The sequence below is a fragment of the Urocitellus parryii genome, chromosome 6, assembly GCF_045843805.1.
Source record: "Urocitellus parryii isolate mUroPar1 chromosome 6, mUroPar1.hap1, whole genome shotgun sequence".
Taxonomy (NCBI): domain Eukaryota; kingdom Metazoa; phylum Chordata; class Mammalia; order Rodentia; family Sciuridae; genus Urocitellus; species Urocitellus parryii.
The window spans coordinates 146,358,289-146,385,610 of record NC_135536.1 but is presented as its reverse complement, the minus strand read 5'-3'; the positions used below and the strand labels follow the sequence as shown (position 1 = coordinate 146,385,610).

General features: G+C 45.4%; 1 protein-coding gene across 2 annotated transcripts in view; it reads left to right on the top strand.

Annotated features, from left to right (window-relative positions):
* The window catches only part of Adamts17 (ADAM metallopeptidase with thrombospondin type 1 motif 17), a 349,540-nt gene that overhangs the window by 209,536 nt on the left and 112,682 nt on the right, over window positions 1-27,322 (top strand). For both annotated transcript variants that reach the window (XM_026394730.2, XM_026394729.2), the window contains exons 11-14: window positions 2,797-2,898; window positions 3,883-4,028; window positions 18,453-18,619; window positions 25,429-25,556. In XM_026394730.2, coding sequence (XP_026250515.1) covers window positions 2,797-2,898; window positions 3,883-4,028; window positions 18,453-18,619; window positions 25,429-25,556 — 543 coding nt within the window. The remainder of the gene's footprint in view (window positions 1-2,796; window positions 2,899-3,882; window positions 4,029-18,452; window positions 18,620-25,428; window positions 25,557-27,322) is intronic.

The following is a 27,322-nucleotide window of genomic DNA, read 5'->3' as shown; positions in this document are numbered from 1 at the left end:
ACCATTCTGACTCTCAACACCATGGTTTTACTTGTCTTTGAACTTTACATAAATAAAATCGTACGTGATTCTGTCATTCTAAGCATCATATTTTGTCTATTGTTCATGGATGTTTGGGTGGCTTCTACCTTGAGACTAACCCAAATAGCGTTGGAATGTCTTTGAGGAATAATTGCATAGAAATAATGAGATATCTTGAGAATGGGTCCAAGTCTAAATACAAAGTACATTAATGTTTCACATAAACCTTAAGCATATAGTTCAAACATAATTTGTTCCATTATTTTTAGTGCACCACCTCTGTTTTCCTTGTGACCCATCACTTGAGGTCAGTACTTTGACCCCTGAGGAACACACACATAGGTCCGAACATACTTAGGAGTAGAATTGCTGGGTATTGGAATGTATGTCTTCAGTTTTAGTAAAGACTGCCAAAGAATTTCTAAAGTTGTTGTTTCAAGTTATAATCTTATCACCAATGCACAAAAGTCTTGTCAACGCTTGGAATTCCCATCCTTTTCATTCTAACTATTCTGGTGAGTATACAAAGGCATCTAATGGTGGGTCTTAATGTATTTTTCTCTGATAACTAAAGAGATTGAGCAAATTTTCTTATATGTTTCCTGGCCATTTAAATATTCTCCTTTGGGATGTATCTGTTGAAGTCTTCTATCCATTTTTCTGGGTCTTCTCCTTATTTGATCTAGAGAAGGCTGGGGTTGTTTTCTTCTTTAACTACATTCTAGTGCACACACTTTGTTGGTTATATGTATTAAGATTTTTTCCCCCATGTGTTACAAATACCTTCTTTCATTTTCTTATAGTTGTCTTTTGTTAAACAGAAATTCTTAACTTTAGTGTAACTTATTAATTTTTTCATTTCTGGTTAGTATGGGGAGGATTTTATTTGAGAAGTCTCTGCCTAACCTTGTTCTCCATCTCTTTGATGATTAGAAAAGGTTTATGGGAAAGTACTGTCTATAAAGTGCATAATAAATGGTTCACACCACCTTCTCCCCCTCTCTCCTGATGTGGCTGTTATTCCTCTTCATCCCAAGCACTCCTACCCCATAAATTCCCCCCGGGGTCAGCCTTGCCTCATGAACACGTGTCTGCACATGGATGCAACACTCTCGAAGAACTCTGAGGTCAAAGTGCAAGGAATCAAGCATTTAATGAGGTGCAGTCAGTCTTTATGGGACCAGCTGTGCTTCACTCAGCGCTCTCATCTTTTTACCGCTCCGTTGAGAGGTGAACAGTAATAGGAACGTGTAAGCTTTTCTGAACAGTATTCCACTGGAATCACTGACTTCTTCAAGGGCCCAGATAAGCTTCTACATACTTGCAAAAAGGAAAAGGGCTGCTGTGGGCTTTTCCTAGCTCTTTTTAAAAGCATCCTTCAGCTCTGTTTTCCTTCCCTTTCTCTTATTTATTTTTGTCCCCTAGACCTTTAAACATTTTTTTTTGACAGTAGACAGCACAGTTGTGCAACTAGTCCATGCAGATGTTTGAGATTACTTGGATCGACAGACCTCTAAACTAAGCACAGCACACCCTTTGCAAACCATACCATAACTGTGCTGTCCACATCACAGGGGCCCCCACTCCTTGCCTGAGGCACACTAGCAGATCCCCTAGCCATACTCTGGAGGATCATGTCTCCTCATTCCAGCTCAGGCCTCTTAACCATGATTGGGTTTGGCATCCAGGAAGCACTGTGTCTTTAAAAGATCCTTAAGCACATCTGTTTTCAATTTGCAGGCCATGAGGCAAGGATTTGGGTGCAAGTAGTTTATCTGGGAAGTGATCCCAGGAAATACCGTGAGGGGGCTGTCTATGGCAGGGAGAAGTCAAGAAAGGTGCATTGATGGGTAGCTGACTGCCATGTGCAATGGCGCTATCCCGCCTGTAACCTCCGAGCAAAATGATGCCTCAGAATCATTCCCCACCCCCCAAGTGGGATGTGCGTACTGCCTGACACCCCCCCCCCAACCACCTCATAGCTAATGATGCTGTCTGCATGTAAGTCGTTTGGGGAAGGACACTGGCCACGCCAACCTCAATGATTTTGATAAATTGTTTCATTCTGAGCACTTTGCCAATGTCTACATTTCTTATTAATACTGTTGAGAGTCTGTGCTTTTAAATTCCCATTCCTGTTTCAGTAGAATTAATTATTGCAATTGTATAGTTGTGCAGTTGTGAAATTCTCTAGCAGAAATGCTGTGAGAAATTATGCACAGCTCAGCTGAGTTAGAAACCAGGCATGGAACGTGGAAGGCTGCTTCTGTAACCCCAAGAGGTCCAGGCCCTTCATCTGGACTCTTATTTCTGAGCCTCATGACAGCTGCTCACCCCTCTGGCCTCAGCTTCTTCCAACAAACCCTCTCTAACGAAGTTAGGTTACATTCATTTCCTGTGAGCTCAGTGCAGCCCAGTGGGTGCCTGCCTTATCCCTCAATAAATTAAGTGGAAGCAATTGTTTGCTTATTACTCCCAGGAGGCAGAGGCTGTCTCCCTGTTGCCTCTTAGACCCTCATTACCAGATAGTGGATTGTTAAACTCAATCCTATGAGACAAGCCCTCCTAGGAATAAATTTGCAGAATTTCATTGAGCTCAATAAACCAGATGAAACGATGCTCCTGTTTTCTGAACATCTCAATTCATGACCCTCCCTCTTCCCTACATTTCATATTCCAAATTCAAGGTTAATTGGACTACACTTCTGACCCCAGTTATGGCCTACATGCATGTGGGTGTTCTTGTCAGTCACGGTTCCTTTCCATGTTCTGTAGCATCTGATGTGCGCTGGACTGTGGTGCCTGGTAGAAGGAGATACGTCCTGCAAGACCAAGCTGGATCCTCCCCTGGATGGCACCGAGTGTGGGGCAGACAAGGTAACCCCCTGCCTCCTACCACTGCCAATGGCAGCCCCACTCTCCTGGGTACTGGACACATTTCCTTCTGAGAGGCAGAGTGTCCTCTGCTCAGGAGCTGTGGAATATCCCACAGTCCACTGCAGAAATGCCCATGGAGCCCACTGCAGACACAGGGGTGCCCTCATTACCTCCTTTTCTCATTTAAAGATGCAAGAATCATTTACTTTAGTATATTTGCTAGAATAACTCCTTTTGTGCCACGAGTTAATTTACTTAAAAGGGAATCTTTCCATTAGTTTACTTAAAATGGAAAACAATTACACTTGCCGAACACAAAAAGTTAACATGCAGTGAAGTTGATAAGAACACTGTTGTCCGATTCTAACTAGACGTTAAGAGGGCAAACTTGATCTTCTTGGACAGGAACGATTTTAAATGTTAGGAGGAGAGCTGGCCAGAACCAGCAGCCATACAGCTTTGTCCTCAGTTTCATTGCAATGGTTGAAAAGGAAGTCATGGTTCATCCTGATACCGTGATTAGGAGCCACTAAATCACACAGTCTGGGAAGATATGTTTTAGAGGATTGGCTTCTTATCCTTAGAAAGAACCACAGTGATCTACATGGAGCTGGCTTTCATCCCTGTGCACCCACCCCCACCCTAGAACCCATAACAGAGAGATAGACAGTCATGTTAAGTAAAGTCTGCCAATGTTCAGGTTCCTTCACAAGCTATGCAGAATTATCTTTTTTTCGAGAATTTATAAAATCCCAATGGGCCACTTTGTATGGGGAAGTTTGGGGCAAAACCCAAACCCCAGAGAAATATATATCAGATTGAGCATGTAGAATCAATAGACAACACATATGCACATCCTGTCATAGTCTACTTTTATGTAAATTTCAAAAATCAATGTGGGGCCTTATGGAGGGACCCGCAGTCCTTTGGGAAAGGAGAAGCTCTGCTGAGTGCTCAGGCCTGGCCCTCCCTCCTGTGTTTCAGTGGTGCCGTGCAGGGGAGTGTGTGAGCAAGACGCCCATCCCAGAGCATGTAGATGGAGACTGGAGCCTGTGGGGTTCCTGGAGCATGTGCAGCAGGACATGTGGGACAGGAGCGCGGTTCCGGCAGAGGAAATGCGACAACCCGCCGTAAGTGCCCCTTGACCAGGCCTTCTCCAAGATGCCTCCCTGGGTCTTGCCAACCTGCAGTTAGACTGCCTTATACCAAGAACCAAGCATGCGGAAAATGAGAGAGAACCAAGGTCCGGTGCCAGGGCCTCGAGTGTCAGATGGCATCTCGGCTTCTCTAGAGCTCTCCCTGAACACGGAGGTGGAGGAGTCCTGTGGTGAGCTGGCTTCTTGACTCCCTGCCTAGGCTCTGGGAGAGAGATGTCCTGAGACAGCTGGATGGCAGTCTGTCTCGCCAGCTTCGTGGTTTACTTAGTCAAGGGTCATTCTCTGGAAGCCTGTAGACCTTCCGGAAATGGAGTCCAGCCTTCAAATTAGCTGTTGGCTGACTCTGGAGCAGGCTTCTTGTTCATTAGTCCAAAGAATCTGTGTGTTTAGCAATCTTGTTCATTGGAATATTTTTCACAAGTCTTCCTAGAAGTATTTGACAGGAAAAAAAAAATTGAAGGGGTGTGTTTTTCTCTTCTCAGTTTCTTTTACTGATTACAATGACACCAAGATCTTCCTGATCACCCTTGGATCCAGAGAGAGATTTGTGCTCAATTTTTATAAGTTCATCAACACAAGTTTTCCCCTTTAATCTTTGTTTCGCAATTTAAAGTGTTTCTTTTAATGGTCTGTTTTCTGTCTTGGGTGTCATGTCAATTTGGAAAATGGGCAAGTTGTAAATCATGACTAAGAAAGAAATGCTTTATATGCACATATATGTCATGTCAATGAAGAATTAGCAAGTACCTCTTGTGTTTAGAAATTCTGATGCTCAAGCTTTGTTAATTAAATCACACAGACGCTGTTGGTGGGCCACAGAGAGTGAATGCCTTCAGTCTCTCAGATGATTCCAGTGGCCAGCCAGGACCAGGGACCTCCTGGATAAAGGAAGGGATGTGCCCATAGTTCAGTCAGTGACTAGAACATATATGGCAGTGCATAGTATGCCTTTTCACAACATAATACAGAGTGGTTGGCACATAGTAGGTGTTTTATCTATTAGGAATAATCTCTTAACTAAAAGCACAAATGGATAGATGGTTAGAAACTCTATTTGGCTAAATGCTGAGAAATTAATAAAGGGGGGTTTCAATTTTTACAGTTTTTTTTTTTTAATGTTGAAGTTAATAGCTTGACCTCTGGCCCCAAAAAGAGAGTTATAGGTTTGGATTCATGGTGCTGTGGTTTGAGCCTGGCTCTGTTGGTTATGAGTCATATGATCTCAAGGAAGTCCCATGTGTGGGCCCCTGTTTCCCCATTATGGGGAGCAAGAGGGTAGAGCGAAGCATCTCAGGGTGGATAAGTCTTCAACCCCAGAAAAACTCTTTATTTTTAATTATTTTTTTTAGCTGTAGGTGGACATAATACCTTTATTTTATTATTTTTATGTGGTACAGAGGATTGAACCCAGGGCCTCACACTTGCTAGGCAGTCGTTCTACCACTGAGCTCTAGCTCTAGCCACCGCCCCCCAGTATGGCTCTCTATAGCAACTGATGGCTATATCTTGTCTTACCAGCTACAAGTTGGAATAACTGGTGGAAATGCATGTAAAGTCCTTGATCTATAGTTAATGAACAGCCCCTCTTATTGTTAGCACTTTAGAAGATGGGGATGAGACCTAGTCCCACACTGTCCACCTCACAATTCTGCCTGGTGGCTCTGGGGTGGGTGACTTGGGTGGAAAACCTTTAAGTACAGAAAAAAGTTTGCTCGGGTCATGGTTTTCATGGTTGTCCCCTGTTTGTGACTGGAGCTTGTGGGCTCTGGCTCAGGTCTGGCCTTCTGCATCATTACACATGAGGTAACTCCCAGTAAACATCACAGAAGGCAATAGTAGGGCCTCTGAATGCCTGAAGGCCCTTTTGTCCCAGAGAGTGGACAGTTGAGATTGTGTTTAACACCTGCAAGAACATGTTATAAGTGCTGGCCAAACATACTGGTCACAGCCTATGTGAGACCCACATTGTCCTTTTGCCTTGGAATGACATGGGCTAGGGTATCTCTCTAGTCGGCAGCATCAGAGGAGGCTTTCCAGAACTTTGTGGCTTCCAGCTTTGACTGGTCCTTATCACTGTTCCAGCTGCGTCCTGCCCTGCCCACCTATGGTGGCTCTGGGCTACCACAGGGGCTTCTTGTGATGAAAAGCTCCTGAAGATCCCCTAGTTCAGAGGTGCATAAGTATACCTCTCTGATTTGGCCTGCCAGAAGGCCTCCTGTGTTAGGATTCTCTTCTCATTCCTCCAAGCCCAATCTCCCCAAAAGAGAGGCTGATCTGGAAATCACAAAATTGTTGTAAAAAAAACTCCTTTCCTTATTCTTCTTTATCAGGCTCCCACCTCGTGGTGGCCATGAATTTTACCTCTTTTTGCCCACCTTTGTGCATGTCTCCACTGAGGAATAGGGGAATGGGTAGGACTGCCACACCTGGCCACTGAGGGTCTATGGGTGACAGCACCTCTGACTATTATGAACACAGAGACACCTTCACTGCTCATCTCTGCTGTCCAGCAAGGCCCTGTGCAGCAGGGCAGTGGACAAGTACCAAAGGAGAAAGTGGATGTTCTCAGTGCTCCCAGGTCTGTGCTCCTTCCCTGTGATGCCATTTCACCACCATGCCTTTGTAAGCCTTCACAGGATCCTAAGTCTGGACCCTGTGAGGTGTGGGCCTACAGTGACAAGCAATGACAGATGAAAGCCCTGTCCCCACTCCCATAGACTTCCCTTGTTTTTTTTTTTTTCTCCAACTCTTTAAACCAGACCCTTTCTAAGCACTGCTCTCTCTTCTCTGCTTGCTTCTGCCCTCTTGGTACATAGCACCTCCGACCAGTGCACTGCTCAAACGCAAAGCCCCCGTGTGCAGGTGCCATCCCTTTGCTCTTTTCTACCTCCTTCACATATGACCACGTTAAGAACAGCAAATGCAGCAGGCGCTCACTATATGCCAAGTTCCCCTAGGCATTTATTTTTATGCTTCTATTAGTGCATTATTATAATTATACATAATAGTCGGGTTCATTTGGACCCAATCATACGCACGAAGTTTAATTTTCTCCATTTGAGTCCCTGGTTGTTTGTTACTCCTCTTTCCCTCTCCTCCTCCCTCCCTATACCCCTTTCTCTGCTGGTCTTCTATCTATTTTTAATTGGTGCTTTATAGATATACATAGAGGTGGAATTCACTGTTGTATATTTAGACATGCTCAGAGCGTAATTTTATCAAATTCATTCTGAATTTCCCCCTTTCCTGTCCCTCCTTCATCCCCCTCAGTCACCTTCTTCTGCTCCACCGATCTTCCCTTTATGTTTACGATATCTGACCCCTGCCCTTTATCCCCTTTACTTTGCTCTAGCTTCCACACACAAGAGAAAACCTTCAACCCTTGATTTTTTGAGTCTGACTTATTTCATTAAGCATGATGTTCTCCATTTCCATCCACTTACTGGCAAATACCATAATTTCATTCTTCTAAATGGCTGAGTAAAACTCAATTGTGTATATAAACCACATTTTCTTTATCCGTGCATCCGTTGACGGGCACCTGGGCCAGTTCCATGACTTGGCTATTGTGAATTGCACTGCTATAAACATTGATATGGCTGTATCACTATGGTAGGCTGATTTTAGTTCTTCTGGGTAAACATCAAGGAGTGGGATAGCTGGATCATATGGTGGTTCCATTTCTAATTTTCTGAGGAATCAGAAAACTATTTTTTCCATGCTTTCCAGAGTGGTTGTACTAATTTGAAGTCCCATCAACAGTGTCTGAATGTACCTTTGTCCCCTTATTTGTGTTTTTGATCATTGCTTAAGCATTGATTTAGTAAGTAATTTCAGGCAGCTGTATGGGAGAGGGATCTTTTTAAATTCCTGTTGTGTAAATACAAAACTGAGTCAGAAACAAGTTAAGTAACTTGCCCAAAGTAGCATAGCTAAGTGGTAGGGGGTTGGGTTTGGAGCTCAGTCCTGGAAACCAGAAGTCCAAAATCAAGGTGTGTGCTGCATTGGTTCCTTCTTGACACTGAAGGAAAATCTGTTTCGTGCCTCCCAGGCTTCCAGTGGCTCTGAGAGTCTTTGGCTGTCGTGGACTTATAGAGGCATAGTGTAGTCTCCATCTCCCTCTTCATGTGGTCTTTCCTCTGTGTGTCTGCCCACATTTTCTTCTCTTAGAAGGACACCTATCTCTGCACTTAAGCCTTATCTAATCCAGGATGATCTCATCTCAGGGTCCTTAATTGCATCTCCTAAGATCTTTTTTTCTCAGTGAAATCATATCTAAGTGGACATGTCTTCAGGGGGCCCAAGGGGCCAGCATCCAACCCATTCCAGCCTCAAAGCCTCTTTTCTGTTCCTCAGACACAATGTTCTCACTTAGGCCCTTGATTGCCCCTCTTTTCCTTTCCCTAATGTACCTTTGTGTCTTTGAGTCTCCGTGTAAATAACGTTTCCTCAAAGAAACCCCTTCCTGACCACCTGTCTCCCTCAGCACTGAACATTCAGGTATTATAGCATTAGGTGATCACTGTTACTTCTTGGCTCACTTGTTTTTCCTTTGTCCTCCCTGCTGGCCTTTGAACATCCTGAAGATCTGCAACAGGTCACACCTGTGTGGGCTCCATCCTGCCTTCTGGGTCTGCACAGAGCAGCTCCTCTGTCAATGTTCTTATCACCTCACACCCTGGCTGCATGCTTGGCAAGAAGAGCAATCTCTTCAGGGCCTCAAAACGCATTCCTAATACCTTTCTCCCTGAGAAACCCAAAACTTATGAGAAATTATTAGACCAAAAAGCTAGAGCACCGGGTGGGCCCCCTTCCCTTTTATCATCTCACTTCCCTGAAGCCTGGATCCTCTGATCAGCCAGGCAGTGCAATTCAGGTCCCCCTACACCTGAGGTCCACCATCCTTGCCCTGCCCCAGGGAGGCTCTTGCTCAGAGCCAGAAGTCTCAGTAGCATCTCAAGAATAAGCTTCACCACATACAGGGCCTTACTCAAGTGAGAGGAATGGGGGCTTTGCTCCTGTGATGATTACACTGCGTTCGTTAGTCGGTGTGAGCTCTTGCAGTGGCAGTGTAGCTCCATGTCCTGTTCAGAATGGAAACAGTGTGCCCTTTTCCTCTGGGTAGTCTTTCCAGGAGGTTCTCACCTTCATGGCACCAGCCCCATGAAGGGGAAGAGATGGGCAGGCCTCTGTTGGGTAGGTTAGCAGCAATCTTGGGGGCTTCCTGCAGAGATATGAGATGTGCACTTTATGAAGTCCAGGTTTGCAGTGTACAGCCAGCTTTTGCACAATGACCTGATGTGGTGATTGTTACAAAGCACAGCTGATCGAGTCTCTGGAGCCAAGTTCTGACCAAAACAACGTCCTCTCCATCTCACTCCTTAAATCACGGGGCTGGCTGCTCAAGATTCCACAGGGATGTCCAGATCTCACTGCTGTGTGTGTCTGAGGCTTGGAGCGCTCCCATGACCCTCTCTCCACCCTCTTCGATTCATGTCCCTGGCTCTTTTCCTCATCTTCTGCAGCTGGCTTGTTCACTGTCCAAAAATATTAGCCAGAGATGTCTCCCTCACTCCACCTTTTTTATTCCCCTAGTCTTGATCTCTACAGCTAGTAGAACTTTTATTCTTGTCAGCTGATACAAAGGCCCTGGGGACCAATTGTGTTTTTATACCAGCTTCCTGGATCATCCTATCCTGCCTTTTGTGTCGCTGTCAGTGGAAGTTATAACCAAAGGCTGCAAGGTGGAGAAGTCATCTCTAATTCTAATCTGCTACTCCAACACAGGCTGATCAGGGGCAGCGGGGAGAAAGGCTCAGATGTGCTTTGGGACAGTCAGCTCCGTCCCAGCAAGTGCAAGGCAGGAAGGCAAGTGGAGGACAGAAGTGGGATGCATCAGGATCGTCCTACAGACTTGTCCCTTGAGCACTACAAAGGGAAAGGGGTGCAGTAAGTCATCCAAGACTCAGCACAGAGATGGGCATTTGACATTCTGTGGCTGTCATTGATTTTTGCTTTCACATGGGACCCCACATATGTGCTTTCAGCCTGCCAGGTGACCTAGAGCCCATATGGGTAGTTCTTAAAACTCTGTCTTCTACACTTGAGAAGAAGTTCCACGTGTTGCTTGGATACCTTACAGAGGAGGTCTTAACGCTAGGATGTCAGCTGTTGGGGAGTCGTGTTAGCAGCCCACAGCCACTTCCCAAATGCTACAGTTTTGCCCAACTTGCTCATGAGAGCTCACAGAGCCCATCAGGAGTGGAACTTGTGCTCTCTGCTGAGCTCCCTGTGTTGCTAGATGGTAAGAGGGTCTTAATTGCTGTTGTGACCTTGTCTTCTGATCTATCTTCACTTAATAGGGCAAGGCAGAAAGTAAGTGAGGTGCCACCAGCTGGCATCGTTCTCTTCCATCCTACCTTGATTCTGCATGTCCAGCCCCTTGCAAGGAGAGAGGCAGATCTGATGCCTCACAATCCTGATCATCGTGGCAAACCTCTGCTGCTCTTCTGCTCAGAACTTAGGTCAGTCTGAGGCGCTGTGGTGCCCACCCCACTAGGAGACCATCCTTACCCTGCCTGGTGAGAACTAGGGATGGAGCTCTCCTTTGTCACCATCTCTGCAGTTACCCACCAAAGCCTCTCTAGCTTCTTCTTTTTTATCTTTAAACATGTTTATGAAGGTTAAACCTGAAGAAAAGTAAAACTCCTTGCAGAGATTTGCTCGTCACCTTCAGGCATGTGCTTTGGGGCACATGTGTGGGTGGGTGTCAGCAAAGTGGAAGAGGAGTCACCAGCTGCTAGCGTGCAGGCACACATGATCATATGACGACCTGCAAACCCTGCAAAGTGCCCATCCCCTCTCCACTGCCAAGAAGCTGTGGTGGGTTTCCACTTTCTCCTGTCCTTACTGACGCACAGTGCTATCACTCTTTCCCACTGTGGCCATTCTGGTGGGAGTGTTGTATCATCTAATGGAAATTTTAATTTGCATTTGCCTCATCAGTAATGAGGCTGAGCAGGTGTGTGTCTCTTTGTCATTTGGATATCCTTTTCTTGTGAAGGGCCTATTCAGACCATTTTGTTTTATATCTAAGCTTCTACTCTATTGGTATTTAGAAAGTACTAAAAAAGGAAGACTGGACATTGGGGATGATATCAAAGATGTACCTTAAGAAACCCTTGTGCCCCAGCTGACAGTGAGCCAGACTGGCCCTTCCAGCCTCATGGCAGCTGAGTCAGTGTGCTTGGAAGCCATCCTCCTGCGTGGGGGAGGCTGCTGCCCATCCCAGAACAGGAGCTCTTGTGCCTTATGTTTTTTACTTCCACGTCTTGGGAAGGTTTGGGTCCCTCATCTGAAGGCCACAATCAGGAACGGTTCTGACTCTCTGTGCCATCTTAATGAGTTCATGGTTATGAAGGGCTGACTGGGCACCAGCACTCAGGCACCTTAGCTATTGTACCATCACTGTATACATAAAAGTGCCTCTTTCTTTGTAGCGTCTCCTCCATGTTCTCAGGTGGCAAATCCTCATTTCAGGGTGAGATTTCCACTTATAGGCCCTTCCCACAAGGCCTCGCCAGCCTCTGAGCCTGTGCTGTGGAGCCCACAGGCCTGGACTTCTAGCCCTCCTGGGAAAGGCAGGGTGAAAGACATGGACCCACCTTTAGCTTTCAAAAAGAGTGACAGTTCCACACGAATTGTTATTCTAATTGTTTTTATTTTAGCCGTATCAAGCTATGTTTCTATTATTTAGCCTTCCTAGATGTATTTTGTTTTTCACCCACCCTGCATAACTCAGAGAAACTTCCAGGGTGAAGGAGAGTCCCAGCCCTCTGCTCTCCACCTGCCCCATGGGAATCTGTTCTCTTGCACGCACCTGCCTTTGCTGGCCCTAGTGCAGCATCTCTTAAAGTTCCTTCTGTCCATATGAATCAGCCTTCCTCCACAGAGCCCAGCATGGGATCCTTAGTAAAGTTGTTCCCCTCCTGAGGCTCTTCCCACTGAAGTTTCAGAAAGCCCTTTATGGACCTCCCCTCCCCCACAATGATTTTCCTTCTGTGTTTGTAAGGCCACAGATGGAGGGTACCTCCTTCTCTTGGTTTCAGGACCAGGATACATATAAGAGGCCCCATGAATGTCATGGTTCCTCTAGGTTACCTCTACAGCAGCTCCCTTTATCCTATAGGTCCCAAGACATTTGCAGAATTTTTTCCTATTTTCATGCTTATGATAAAATTTGATTTGGAAACTAGATGCAGTAAGAGATTAACAATAATAATTAACAATAAATAGGACAGCTATAGCAATATGTATTAATGAAAGTTATTTAAAATGTATGAATTGTTTATTTCCAGCATTTTTAAGACCATCATTGACTATAGATAACTGAAACCCTGAAAAGCAAAATTGTGGGGGGAACTACTGAACCCCAGTCATGAAGAGCGAGGGGGGCATGTACAGGGCCCTGCCAAGTGTGGTACTGGAATCACTTGGGTAGCAACTCATGCAGCTGGCAGGTTGCTCTTCCTGTTCTCCTGTTGACTCAAAGGGAAACTTGGAAAAAGTAAATTCCTTGGGTCATGTATATTTTGAACAGAGAATGTTTAAAGAGGCGTTAGCTCTAACAGGTGACTGGGGTAATGGGGAGTTAGCTGCTAAGAGGCAAAGAGAATGCTAATGAATACCGGAAGAGCAGACACAGGGAGCAGCCAGCTTCAGGTCTGAGGCAGAGCACTCGAGGAAGGAACAAATCTGGATGAGGGTGTCCCCCCTCACAAACACCCAGGGCTGACATTTCATGGACCGGACCGTGTTGGAGAGGGTACAGCTGGGGCCCACTGCGTGAGGGGGAAGGGGGCTTGCAGAAGTGCTATGCTGTGGACCTCTCTGGGAAGTCAGGGGTGTCAGTGAAAAGTGTCCAAGGGAAGAAACTACCTCTCAGATAAGGATGGGAATATCTGCCCAGTGGGTCAGTGTGCTTGGAAGCCATCCTCCTGCGTGGGGGAGGCTGCTGCCCACAGGGAGGTGGCAGGCATCACAGGCCACCATGGCTGCACACAGAGAGATCCCATACCAGAACCAGGGAGAAAAGCCTGTCCCTCCTCCACTGTCACTCTAGTGCATTGTACCAACAAAGCTTAGCTTCATGCCTGCTTGACTGGAGATGTTAATGCTTCCTATGCCTTCCGGTTTACATCTTGAATCCTTTCATTTGAACTTGGACTCCCTCTAGCATTTTTCATGATGTAGCTCTTTGCTAACAAACTTTCTCAGTTTTTGTTTATATGTGAAAGTCTTATTTTCCTGTCATTATTGAAGGACAGTTTTGCTGATACGGAATTCTGGTTGGCAGTTTTATTTTATCTATTTTATTGAGCACTTTGAATATACCCGTCCAGTGTGTTTTGATTAAAAAAAAAAAATCTGACGATCTTATTGAAGATGTCTTCTGTGTGTCATTTCTCTGCTCCCTTGGTTCTTTCACATGTATGTTGACAGTTTCATTTTAATGTGCCTCAGTGTGGGGCCCTGCATCTTTATCCTACTTGAAGTTTGCTGATCTTGAATTTGTAGCTTCGTTTCTTTTTTCAAATTCACAAAGGTTTCAGTCATTATTTCTTCATATCATCTCTTTACCCCCTTTTCTCCTCCTTTTGAGACTTCCATAATGTATACATGAGTCCACTTGATGGTGTTCCACAGATCTCTTCTATTCGCTTTTCTTTCTTCTTTTTTTCTTCTTCTCAGGATTGATCATTTCTATTTTCCTGTATTCAAGTTTGCAGATTCTTTCTTTGGCCTGCTAAAATATGCTTAGTTTGGTTATCAAACTTTCCAATCCTCCAAATTTTATTTTTCTTTCCTTTTTAAATTTCGATTTATTGGTATTCTCATTTTGTTCATAATTTTCTTCCTGTCTTTGTCTGTGTTTTCCTCAGCTCTTCACTATCTTTAAGACAGTTGTTCTGAAGTTGTTCTGTCTACTAAGTCCAACATCTGGGTTTCCTCAGGAAAATTCTGCTCAGGTATTTCATTCCTTTGAATAAGCTATGCTTTTATGTGTCTTTGTATGCCTTGTGATTTTTTTTAACTGAGAACTGGACATTTGAATTTTATAGTAATTTGGGGTTTAATGTGTTTGTTTAGTTTGTTTTGTTATGGTTGGATGGTATCAGCCATGTCAGGAATGAAGTGAAAGCTTAAGGCTTCCTCAGGTCTTTTCTGGGCATGAATCTTTTCCTGAGCATGCTTCATAGCCTTCTGACTTCTCCTAGGTATTCAGTTGTGTTTAATCCTTCAGTGTCTTAAATAGAAAAAAAAAAAGTGCTGCTCCTTGAAATCTTCTGGAAGCTGTTTTACCTGGTGAGGATTGTAACAACGTCAGCCATCCTCTGTGTCTGTACCTCAGCAATCAAAAGCAGCACTCAGAACACAGAAACTGGATATTTGGAGGATCAGGTCTTCATCCTCTGCCCCGGCTCCATCAAGCTACATCTTGGCTGCTTACCATGGGACTGGGGAGTGGAGGATGAATAGTAACTGCTGTCACATTAAAAGTTAATATTGACCAAAATTAACTGTAACTCACTAGTCAGTCTCTCTCCTGGAACCCAAACACTTTCGAATAAACTTCAGAATTTAAAAATAGTTACTTCAGACAGTTTTTGTCCATTCGATTGTTGTCTAGGTTGACAGACAGATTCCTGGCACTTGCTACTCTGCCATCATCCCTGACTCTCCCTTTCCTTCCCCCCTCATTCATTGTAAGATAAATTCTAATAATATAGTTCAATGCAGTCTATTGTTTATCAAGATCATCCTGTTTGGGGTTCTCCACTAGAGACTGAAGGAGAAGAGGAGGGAGACAGGCACCCAGTTCACCATTTCACATGGCTGATGGATGGTAAGAAGCTTCGGACAGACCCAAAGAAGATGAGGAAAGGCTGTGGATAGGAAAAAATGTATGGTAGAGATAGCCTCAGGGATGGAAGAGAGTTAAGGTGGGGCATGGGGATGACAGTGCAGTAAGCTAGAAAGAGTGGCTGGAAGGTTGGACACAGAGAAGCAGCAGCACAAACCGATGTGGAGGGCGGCATGCTGAAGCACACAAGGCATCGGGCTGTCTTCTGCTCCCGAGGTCCATGTTCTCCTGGATCCAGGACCTCCATTAAGTTGTGACCCTTTTCCTCTCCACCTACCCACTGACAGGTATAAAGATGGTAGGATCTAAGTGGGTCAGACAAATGTAAATCTAGAGAAAGCACTTGGTGGAAATGGATGGAACTGAAGGTGAAATGAATGAAGCTCAGTGACAACTCAGGGAATTAATTACATGACAGGCACAAATAACAGTCTACACTCCAAGGCGTATGATGTTGAGAGCCACAGCCGAAGGGGCCCCAGCAAACTTCCAGCTGCCGGCTGATGATTGGCTCACAGTGGCCCCAGCAACATCTAGCTGATTGGCTCCTCTGTGGTGATGCTCATTGGAGATGCTCATTGAGCTGTTTCCCGGCCCTTTCAGACTGCCAGCTGATGATTGGCTCACAGCGGCCCCAGCAACATCTAGCTGATTGGCTCCTCTGTGGTGATGCTCATTGGGCTGTTTCCCTTCCCTTTCAGACTACGGAGCTGCTCATTGGGGGACTTCTTTGGCTCCGCCCACACGACCCAGCCAATCAGCCTCAAGAGCAGGAGGATTGTGGGAGGTGGAGAGGCTTGTAGTTTTGGGAGAGGCTTGTGGGAAGCCGGTGGTGGCAGTTGGGCTCTGAGGGTTTTTCCTGAGGAGCTGTTTTGTTTGGCCTGTGTGGTTCTAAAAATAAAGTTTGTTTCTTTTGACAAGTGGCTCCTGAATTGTGCCTAGCCAGACTGCGGCATTTGGTGGCCCGTACGGGGAATGAACCCGCAACCTTGGCGTTATCAGCAAGGTCAGTTATCAGTTATTGGATCTTTTCTGATTCTTTTAGAAACCAGCCAAATTTATATTTTTAACTCCATTCCAGTCCATTTGGGGTCCTAAACCATTTAATATTTGCACCACTTTCTCGGAGTCTGAATCTGTGATCTGTGAGAATGTGTCTGGTCCTTGTTACATCTTGTACATTCATTTGTTAGAATGGCTGTCACAAAGTTTCACATACTGAGAGGCTTGAAAAATAGAGATTTATTTTCTCATGGTTTCAGAGGCTTGAAGTCCAAGATCAGGATGTCGTCAGGGCTGGTCCCTCAATGGATCCTAATGAGTCCCTTTTCCATGCCTTCCTCCTAGCTTCTTGTAGTTTGCTGGCATTTTCTGGTGTTCCTTGGAGTGTAGAAGCATCATCTTGATCTCTTCTTTCATCTCATAGCATTCTCCCTGTCTCCAGATTTCCCTTTTTATAAGGACACCAGTCCTATTGGATTAGGGATTCATTGCACCCCACTATATCTTCATCTTAACTAATTGCATCAGGAATGGCCTTATTTCCCAATAAGGTTACATTCTGCGGTACTGGGAGTGAGGACTTCAGCATGAATTTGGGCAAGAAAGACACAATGTAACTTGTAACATCCTTTGCTACAGCTCTTCCTGGTCCCCAGTCATGGAAACTTACCTGTTGCTATGGAGATGGCTCTGCTGCTGGCCCATTTGGCTCTTTGGGTCCAGCCCCTCTCCTCTTCCACAAAGTGCTTTATGGCACAGGAGTACATCCATTCTGTCCATGCTTGGGCCCAGAGTTGTTGGGGAGGTGGTCTGACATTCAGTCTGCGTAAATATACTATGCAATCATTTTTCTGAGGTCTGGCTGCCTGCCTGGTGTTCTAAGAAGGATACAAAACACAAGAACCCTCTGTTCTCAAATCCTATAAACCTTTTAGAGGTTTGGCCATTTCCTAACTTGAGCCTAACTTGGAGACTAGAACTCAGAGCCTCCCAACAGAGCTACCAGGGTATGTAATCACCCAGGCTCCTTCCACTCCCAGGAAAGGGGATTGACTTCCTGTACATATGCAGACACAGAGGTATGAAGGGAGCCTTTCCTCTACCTGAGATGTTTTGTGTAAGACATCTGTGTAGACCAGGAGCTGGCAAACTATTGTCCCTGTAGCAAATCTGGCTTACCATCTGGTTTTGTAAATAAAGTTTTATTGGTACACAGTCGCACTTACTTATTTACATATCACCTCTGGTTTTTTTTTTTTGTGTGTGTGTGTGTGTGCTACAGTGGCAGAGCAGAATAGTTGCAACAGAGGCTTTATGACCCACAAGACCAAAAATGTTCACTCCCTGCTCTTGATTTGTAAAAAAAAAAAAAAAAAAATCTCACTGACCTTTTCTGTGAACTTTTATGACACAAAAGCATAAAGACTTCTACCACTTTCTGCTTTTAGATCTCTCTCCTAAAGCCATAATCACAGGGTGGCCCTGCCATTTGAACATGGGAAATGGCACAGGGAAAAGCATATCCCAAAAGAATCATTTAATGTGTTCAAAATGTCTTGCTGCCAACAGGTACGTGCAGTTTGTGAAAACTCATGGAACAGAACAGTTGTGATTTGAGCCCTTTTCACCCTTATGCTGAATTTCAACCGAAAGTATAGAGTACAAAAAAAAAAAAAGAAAGAAAGAAAGAAATCTTATTCTTTCCTAATGTTCTTGGCATCTTGAAGATCAATGGAACCATTGAGGTTGCCTTGGGTAGAGTCCTCTGAGGACAATACCCCAGGGCCAGGAGCTGGGCAGAGCCATGCTTTGTCCAGAGAGATCAGTGTCTTGCTGCTCTACTTTGATTCCCCCCTACACATGTGGACTTGGCCAATGAACCCAGCCAGGTCTCCAGAATTGCTTAAAATCCCATCTAGGCACAGAACACTGGGGACTCAAGACTGTGGCACTGACCATGTGTGAAGTCACACTAGCCCTGATTAAGATGGCACAGCCAGGATCTAAATGGTCTCCACCAAAAGCCCATGAGCTAGTGAATTAATCATTCTGATTCTATTCATCATAAAGTAAATGAGAGCATTTATTTACTCATCTTGAAACTTGGTAACCTCTAGAGTATCCCAGGAGTCATTTAAAGATCTTCGTTTTAGAGAAGTAAGAAAAGAAAAAACACCAAATTTCCCTTGGAGTTGTCTGTATTACATACACATCTTTGCTGAACTGATGTTGCTGTGTTCTGTTTCCAGATGTCCTTGATTTACAGTCCTTGGATGCATTTTTCTCATGGCTCACTGAAACATGCCTTCAGTGTGGGGCTGGGGTTGCCCAGGATGGTCTGGAAGAGCAGAAGGGGTTGCTTGAGGGATCTCTTCCCACGCATGTCTGCTCTGGCAAGAGGGACAGCTGAGAAGTGCCCCTGCTGTTTGCACAGAACAGCTGGCTAACGCAGACCTCCTCCTCCCTTCTAGCCCTGGACCTGGAGGCACACACTGCCTGGGTGCCAGCGTGGAGCATGCCGTCTGCGAGAGTCTTCCCTGTCCCAAGGGTCTGCCCAGCTTCCGAGACCAGCAGTGCCAAGCACACGACCGACTGAGCAGCAAGAAGAAGGGCCTGTTGGCAGCAGTGGTGGTTGATGGTAAAGGCACATGCGTGGCAATTCACAGTGGCTTCCTTCCCCACTCTCCCAAGCACAATAAAAACCACCTGAGGAGACTCTTAGGACCCACCTCAACCCCGCCAGACCCACCAGCAGAATGCTCCGGTGCTATGCCAACACCAGCCCTGGCCTCACTTCTGGAGCAGGGGCTTGATCTTGAGTGACCCAGCTCTCTAAGAGCTCCCAAAGCAGCTCTCAAGGCAGTGGGTCATATTCATCCTGTCCCCCCATTTGTAGCAACTTGGGAATTCAGGAAGCCTGCCCCCTGCATCATGTACTGAGGGACAAGGACAAAGTTGGAGAACAAGGCTTTATAGGAGTGGGAGTGTGTTTGCGTATGTGCTACTTTGCTTTCCAACATTCGTGCTTTCCTGCACTGCTTGTCATGGTTTATTTTGGATTGACTTTTACTTTTTGGGCTGTTGGGGAAAATTTTAAAGACAGTGTAGAAATAGGAAAGATGATAATAAGCACAGGTCACATTTTCTTTCCAAGGATTTTCTTCCAGATCAAGAGACTACACCCGCAGGCTGTTGCCAGAATTTCTAATGACTGATAAAATTTGAGGTGGTGGGTCATGTTTGTTTATTGTAAGTGAGGAGACCTCAGGGTCTAGTTCGGGTTGTTTTCTTCCCCCCTCCCCCCCCCCCCCCCGCCCATGTAAAACTCTTCCTCTTCAGGAAACAAGACTTTGTGTTGTAATGCTGACAATATGGTCCCATTTACCAATCATACTGCATGCCAGGCACACGTTAGCTCTACATACATCATCTCATTGAATATGCAAAACAAGCTGTGCAGAAGATGAGAGGTGACAGGTTACGTGACATGTCTAAGCTCCTACAGCTGACAAGAGGCAGGGAGGAAGCCAACCCCAATTCCAAAGAAGTAAAGTTGATTCTAAAAATAACCAGTTATCATCTGGCTCCCAATGCTTGAAGAAGACAGAAACCATGACTTCATGGGTGCAGAGTGAGGGAGACTTAAGAAGAACTAAAGCAACTGGGCCTGATTTTCAGACAACTTCTAAAGTATTTTACAGAAGAATGATGTTTTGGCACCAGGTCTTGGGTTTTTTCCCTGTGATGGGAAGAACCTTTGAAATCTCCATTTTGCTCTCTGAGATTACAAGTTCATATGTACACAGCTGTTTGAGGGTAGCAGGCATCACCAGCAACAGCAGCTTCAGCTTCTCAGCTTTTAGCCCAAAAGCCTGACCCATCAACTTTGAGCTGAACTGTGAAATGACACGTGATGTTGTAAGTGATAGCAGGTAATACCAACCAGCTTGTGTGGGGACTCATTCAGAAGTATTGGAGAGCTCCCCCGACATTTTCCTTATTTAAAAAGAGCACCACCTCCAGGGGCTGGGTAATTGTAGCTGCGCTACAAGAGGAGACCAGGGGCTTCCCACCATCTCAGGCACATTCTGACTCCTAATCTGGAGCAAGATAGTTGCAGAGAGAGCCTGCCATTCTTCCAACTCAGTGGCCTTTCCTGATGAAAAGCAGCCTCTTTCTGAACCTGCAGCTGTGCCCCAAAGGCCAGATAAAGACACTTTTTGACCTCCTTTTTGTCGTCTCCCTCGTTACTGAAGCCAGAAGAGATCCAGTCTAAGACAGACTCACCCCTTTTTCACCACCACTCACCTCTGTGCATGAGGTTGTTATTCTTTCTTTGGTTGCTTGCTTCACTTTTAAGTTCTCCTGCCTTATTTTTTCAATGCAGAAATCCCACTTCAATGTCTGTTTTTCCAGAGATTTCTCCAAGTCCAGCTTAAACTTCTACTTTACTTCTAACCACTTTTGGATGGCTGAGCTCTCTGGTTGCCTTATCATCACAGTGGCTGAGACTTCTGACTGCCCGGATCCCCTATCCAGGAAGCCTCACCGAGGCTCTATGGAGACCTTGCTGGGTTTAGAATACATCTTTTCACTCACTTGCTTTTGATTTCTTTCTGTCCAAGTAATAACTAACTATAGCTATAGTGCCACTGCCTTTGATCTGAAAAGTGCAACCCAATTTGATAAGGACAACTAATGGGGCCATAAGTGTTTTGCCCTTGAAGGAGAGACCCCAAGTTCAGGGCTTTGCTCGGGTGACTCGACACGTTCTCCTCTGGGGTGGAATCATCATGACTTCTTGCATATTTGGCTTCATTTCTCTCTCAAATATAAACAGAAGCCAGCTTTTTTAAAGGAGCATTTCACAAGGGTGAACACAAAATAATAAATGGCCAATTCAGAAGGCAGATCATAAGTGTTCTTCTCAAAACTCACTTTATAAAAGGCACAATTCTAGCTCAGCCGTGATAGGAACGATTCCTGTGGTTGGGCTCCGGGCTCTTCTGAAGCCCATTATGACTACCCTATTCATAACATTGCTATCGCTGCGGAATTCTTTGGCGAGTGACGCATGGTTCAAGAAAGGAGAAGCAATATTTTTTCTTTTCTTTCTCCCTCTCTCTCTTTTTTTTTTTTTTAAAGAATTCTTGCAGAGGTAGACTTTCCAAGGGGGAACTCAGGACCACAAGTCCATACCACCTCCAAAAGAAGACAAAGGCTCTCCTTAGAAAAGATTTCTATGTGGAAAAGGCTTCAGACAGAAACCCATTGAGGTGGCCAGTTGCCAAACCCACCCTGTTCCTGCCTTCCCCGTGGAATCTCATGGACGTGGAAACCTTTAAAGGTTCAGTCCTCTCTACCCAGGCCAGCAGCAGGCTGCATGCCCATCTCAGTGTCAGAAGGCTTGGCGAAGGCCGAATCTAAACATGGTGGTGTAGTCCCAGCTCCTTCTCCCTGAAATTGCAGAACCCCCTCGGGATCTGAGCGTCTGGGGGATGAGGGACGTGATAGTTAGGGCTCTCTGGCTCCAACTCAGCCAGGCTTCCCAGAGCTGCTTAATGAAAAAGAAGGAAGCTGTGGCAAACATACAGAGTATCTCAAAGGACCTAAGGGTCAAACGAGGGTCTGGGCCCAGGGCCTCTGAAAATGTCAGGACCTTCCTCCATGGCCTCCACTGTCCTGACCAGCTGCCCCCACTGCAGACTGTCTCTCATAGCTTGTCTGTGTGCAGGCTGATAGAGCAGCCCACAGCACCTCTTAGGTCAATCCACATCCCTTATCCAAATCCTCAGGGGCCAGGTATGGTTCTGAATTAGAGGATTTTATGGTTATAAAGGTAATAACAGTACATCAACCAAATATGAATACACCTGGTGAGATCCTGGGAGCCACCCTGTGGTAAGACATACAGACATCTCTACCAGGAAACCTAAGGAAAGCCTCACTGAGGAAGATACTAACTCGTGTTAGTCAAGGGCGATTTTGCTTCCAAATATGTTTGCAAGTGTTTCCAAATATAAAGAAACACTTGAAATTTTCAAAGCTTTTTATATTTCTTTATTTAAGAGCTTTTTATTTTTCCACAAGCCTTCCTTGGGAATCCATCAACCATGAGGATAAATAAGCTCTTTATATCTAAATTCCACTACTGAGATCTCAGGAGAGAGGCTCTGATGGATCTGGCCACAGTTAGGTAATCACTCTTGGTCCAGTCAACAGAGCTAACCGTCAGGCCCTTGAGAAGCCAGTTTGCCCACAGACAGACCATTCTTGGTCAGGATTTCGTCTCAGCACACACCAGCCATGCAGGAGACTGGAGGAATGCTCCAAGTGTCTTTCTTTTAAGCGTGTGACTGTATAAAGTTTGAGAAGATTTGACCACTTTCTGTATTACTGGAGATATAAGAGTATTAACACTGCTCAAAACTGAGACTCACCATCCCATGTTACTTATTAGGGTCTTTAATCTCTGAGATTAATTTTCTTAACTATGAAAGCCTAAAGAGGAATATAATAGAGAGTTCTGAAGAGCTCGGACCACCTCCTCACATTGCAAAAAGGTTATATCCTCAGTCCCTCTGGGAGATAGTGCTGGAGGTGGGGATCACTCTGAATTGTGAGTGGCATCCTTAGAAAAAGAGATAAACAAATGGAGGGAGTTCCACCCAAGCCAAGGAAGGAAGCCACACCTCTGGACTCTGTTCTATAGCCCAGGTAATCTAGACTGCCAGGGACATGGAGGGCAGTGTCTATTGGGTGAGAGAGTCAAGTACAGCTGGAGTAGAGTGTACCTTCTTGCCTGGGGTCATGGCCAGTATCCATTAACTGAGGTTACTCCTCCTGCTTTTAGTCTCTACTTGTCTGATTCTCATACCAAAAAATTCAGACAAGCCACCTTCCTTCCTTCCTTCCCAGACTGGTTTTACCAACTTTCCTCAAACTAGCCTCTATTTTTCTACCCATATCCCTTTTCCATTTCTACTTGAATGAGAGTATACACTCAGAAACTAGAAATATCTGTGAACCTAGTGAACCTAGTGACTTATTTTCAGCAGTGTCATTTTGCCCCTGGTGTTTTGGTCCCAAGAGTTGTGCATTCAGAGAGTGGGTGGTGATGACAGAAAGAGAGCTGGGCTGGAGTGAAGAGGTCGGGTGTGGCCTGATGGCTGAGGCCCCATGAATGCACGTTCCGTGTGCTCCACGTGTTCTGTATGCTTGTCTGTATTATAGGCAAATGAACAGCATGCACCTAAAATGTGTAGACACAACTTAGCATGCTGTCTGGCATATAGTTGATCATAAATATTATATATGATTTTGCCATAATCAATACCATTGTTATGGAATATCATTTACTCCCAGTATTGAGTTTGGACTTCAGCCTAATGGTAATTAACATCCACAGTTTCAAAGCCCTTTGATTAAGGGACAGTTCTTTACAGTGAAACTTTAGGGTTAGCACAATATGAGCAGTAGACACCCCAGCCCATTCAGACTAAAGGGCCGTGTTGCTTGATCTCCCCCTCTGGTTCCTACAGATGCTCACAGGGAACCTCAAATGCTCCCCCACTAAAATACCTCAGTAATATTGTCAGATGAGCTTCCTAGAAGTCAATTTCAATTTATGTCTCCATCTTCCATAGTTCTACTGGCCGCTTCCTTGGGCCATTCTCTCCAAATGGAGAGCCAGCCACCCACAACCTGCCAGCATAGGAAATGAGTCATTCCTTCTAGGGTTAAGTCCAGCCCTCCCAGAGCTCATTCATTTCATGGGACTTGCCACATTTTACCTTATCCAGGATTTGTTCCATTCTTATCCTTTTTTTAAAATTTTTTAAATTTTTTTTTCAGAGAGAGATTTTTCAATATTTATTTTTTAGTTTTTGGTGGACACAACATCTTTATTTTATTTTTGTGTGGTGCTGAGGATCGAACCCAGCGCCCCACGCATGCCAGGTGAGTGCGCTACTGCCACATCCCCAGCCCCATACTTTGTCCTTGAGACCATAGGGCCTCGAAAAGGATGCTTTATTTATTCTTCTTTTCCCAGCAGAGCCTACAGAGTACCTCGTGTGAGGGAGGGGCTCAGGCCAAGCTTGTTGGTTGAGTAAGTGTTGAAGCATCATTATGTGGCCAGTCTACGGAGTTTTTTCCCCACAGTGAGCTGAAAGAATTGAATTGAGCACTTCCTTCAAATCCCTGGAGCTTCTTTCTGAATGGGTTGACCAGTGACTGTCATCCAATCATGATTCCCATCCCATCCGTGCTTCAGACTGAAGGCATAGGTTAAGAATTCCTTATGCCAAATGCTTTGGACCAGAAGAGAATTTTTTTTTCTTTGAGGTGAGGATATTTACGTATACATAGTGTGATATCTTGAGGATGGGAACCTAATCTAAGCATAAAATTAGTGTTTCCTATTCACATAGCCTGAAGGTAATTTTACACAGTGTTTTAGTGTGCCTGAGTTTTGACTCTTGCTACTTCATGAGGTCAAGTGTGAAATTTTCCATTTGGAACACCTTGGATTTTGGATTTTCAGATTAGGGTGCTCAACCTATAATTAAAATTCATCCTGTTTCCATGTGCAATGGGGCCTGCCTTGTAAGAATAGGTTTGTGTATGGAATTTGTTCAAATAATTATAGGACAACAAGGGGCTTTAAAGGAAATGTATGGAAAGTGCACATAGAGGGGCCTGTCCTCCATGTCACAGCAGGTAGGAGAAGTGAGAGCTCTGGGCTAGAAGTTTCCAGGGTCGTGGGAGCTTTATAGAAAGCCAAGCACAAGGATGGATTTGCAGGCAGAGGAAACAACCTAGGCAAACTTATGAGAGCCGGACACTCACGTGGTTCCAGGAGCAGCGGGAACCAGAGTTTCCATTCTGCCTGGTGACACAGCCAGTGGCCCCTGTGTCACCTTTCTGTACCTTATTCCTGCTCAGTTTCTTCTAGGACCCTTATGCCTCATACCATAGCTCTGCAGCTGTTACCCAGCCACTGGGGCAACCCTAAAGCTTTTAGTGAAAGCCACTGTCATCAAGACCCCATGGATCTCACTGCACTCACCCAGGGACATTCTCATTCACCTTCCCCTCCTTCCCTGCCCCGACACTAGCAGTGGCTCCTGGGCTCACCCTTAACACACAGTCAACTTTCATAGAGGTACCTTTGTTCACCTGATGTGTTTATTTGTAAAGGATAAAGAGAATATGGAAGAAAACCCACACTATCGGTTACCTGAGTCTGAGGGTGTTGACCCATGTGCTGTGTCAGGTGTTCAAAGGAGCTGGTACCTGTATCTGAAGATGCACACAGAGTTTCAGGGACTTGTATCTACCTTGCCAATCTCTTCCTTGGGCTTGCCCATCACCCATGTGTGCCTCTTCTTGCAAGGCCCACATGTTTTTCCCCATGTCAACATCTGCCAATCTTTCCCTCCTCAGATAAGCCGTGTGAGCTCTACTGCTCACCCCTTGGGAAGGAGTCGCCGCTGCTGGTGGCTGACAGGGTCCTGGATGGCACTCCCTGTGGACCCTACGAAACTGACCTCTGCGTGCACGGCAGGTGCCAGGTGATGTGCTTTTCCTTATGTCCTGAGTGGGGCCTTGGAGAGAGGATCCCTCTCCCCAAAGGGGGATCATGGTGGAGTCAAGCCATGGTGGGAGGTTGGGGGAGTGGATTTCTCAAGGAGACACCTGATGGTCCTCCTTTCAGCAGCCAGCTGCACCTGGCCCACTCCCCTGCTCTGGGCAGTGACAGAGCCTAAAGCCCAGATGGAATCAGATGATTGAAACAGCAGCAGCATAACCATCTCAAAGCTTTTTCAATTGCTTTAGACATCATGACCATAAAAAAGAGCCGGTAGGTGTTAAATGAGAATGGAGGATGAATGGAGAAGCTGTGTTCTGTTTAGCTGCAAAAGGTTTAGTGAAACTAAGCAACCACCATTGACAAGTTTCACTACCCAGGGAGGTGGATATAGGCCTGGCTTTGGGGAGCACTCCACTCATTGGTATATAGACCCCAAACCTATCAAAATGGGTTGTTAGAACATTGAGAAATTAAGAGAGAAAAAACAAAATTTGAAGGGGGTTGGGAAAGAGGAGAGGAAGGAAGGAAACACCCCCTGACCACTCAGATCAATATGAGCATATAGAGGAGCTCTGGTGTCTGAGTCACTGTGGCTGCTGTAACATATCAATATCAATAATATCAATAATAGAAGTTTATTACAGCTCTGGAGGTAGGGAAGTCCCAGTCAAGGCTTTGGCTGACTTGGTGTCTGAAGAGGGCTTGTGTCTATAGATGGTGACTCTTGGTCCGTCCTTAGAGGGGTAAGAAAGCTCTCTGGAACCTCTTTTATAAAGGCAATGATCCCATTATGAGGGCTCTGCCTTCATAAACCAATCACCCCGGAAGACCCCCACCTCCCGATCCCATCACCTTGGGAGTGAGACTTTCAGCACAGGCATTTGGAGGACACCAACATTCAGAGCGTAGCGTCCGGGAACCCTCCTTCCTCAGCTGCAGTCGCTTGGTCTGGTCATGGCTACAGCCACATTCCCTCAACTGTGCCTCGGCAGGTGAGCCCACCATGAGCTGTTGGAGATGGTGGCTCAGAATCACCATGCCTCTGGTATAGGATGGAAGACGAGGGCTTCCAATATTCACACTTCCTTTGGCCTCCATTCACCAACCCCTGTGAGTCTAATCAAGGAGTTCACTTGCCAAGGGCCATCAAGGAATTAGAAAATTCTATGCATCGATTCTATTAGAAAAAGAAAAACTGATTCCCAGACACCACATGGCTCTTCCTGCTTCAGTTTCCATACCTTCCAATGCTGACACCTATCCTTAATGCTTAGTTTCAAGGAGATCTTCATAGTATTTGAAAAAAAAATGGGAATCCCTGGGGTCATGGTGGGGAGACACTGTTGTCCTCACTTAATTGTGGTATACACAAGTTGGTGAATAAGCTTTGGGTCCGCTGGCCCATGCAGGAAGGCAGCAGACCTGCTTTAGTCTCTTTGCTTCTCCATTGCCTAACACAGTGTGTACACATCAGTGTTTTGTGAGTGAATGATAAACAAAAGGAAGAAATAGATAGAAAGACAACAGCTCGGCTGTTCCTGCAGCAAGCCCTTCAATGAGAATGGGTTTTTTTCCTGCACAGTCCAAGCCAGTTCTAAAATGAGGCATTTCAGGGGAAAAGCTAACCAATGTCCAGGCCCCTTTGGCACTACCTCACTTTGTTATCAGATACAGATAAGTGTGGCCAATAAACACTTGGTGCTGAGAGTCTTGGCAAGGCAACCCACCAGGAAAGAAGACAGCAAT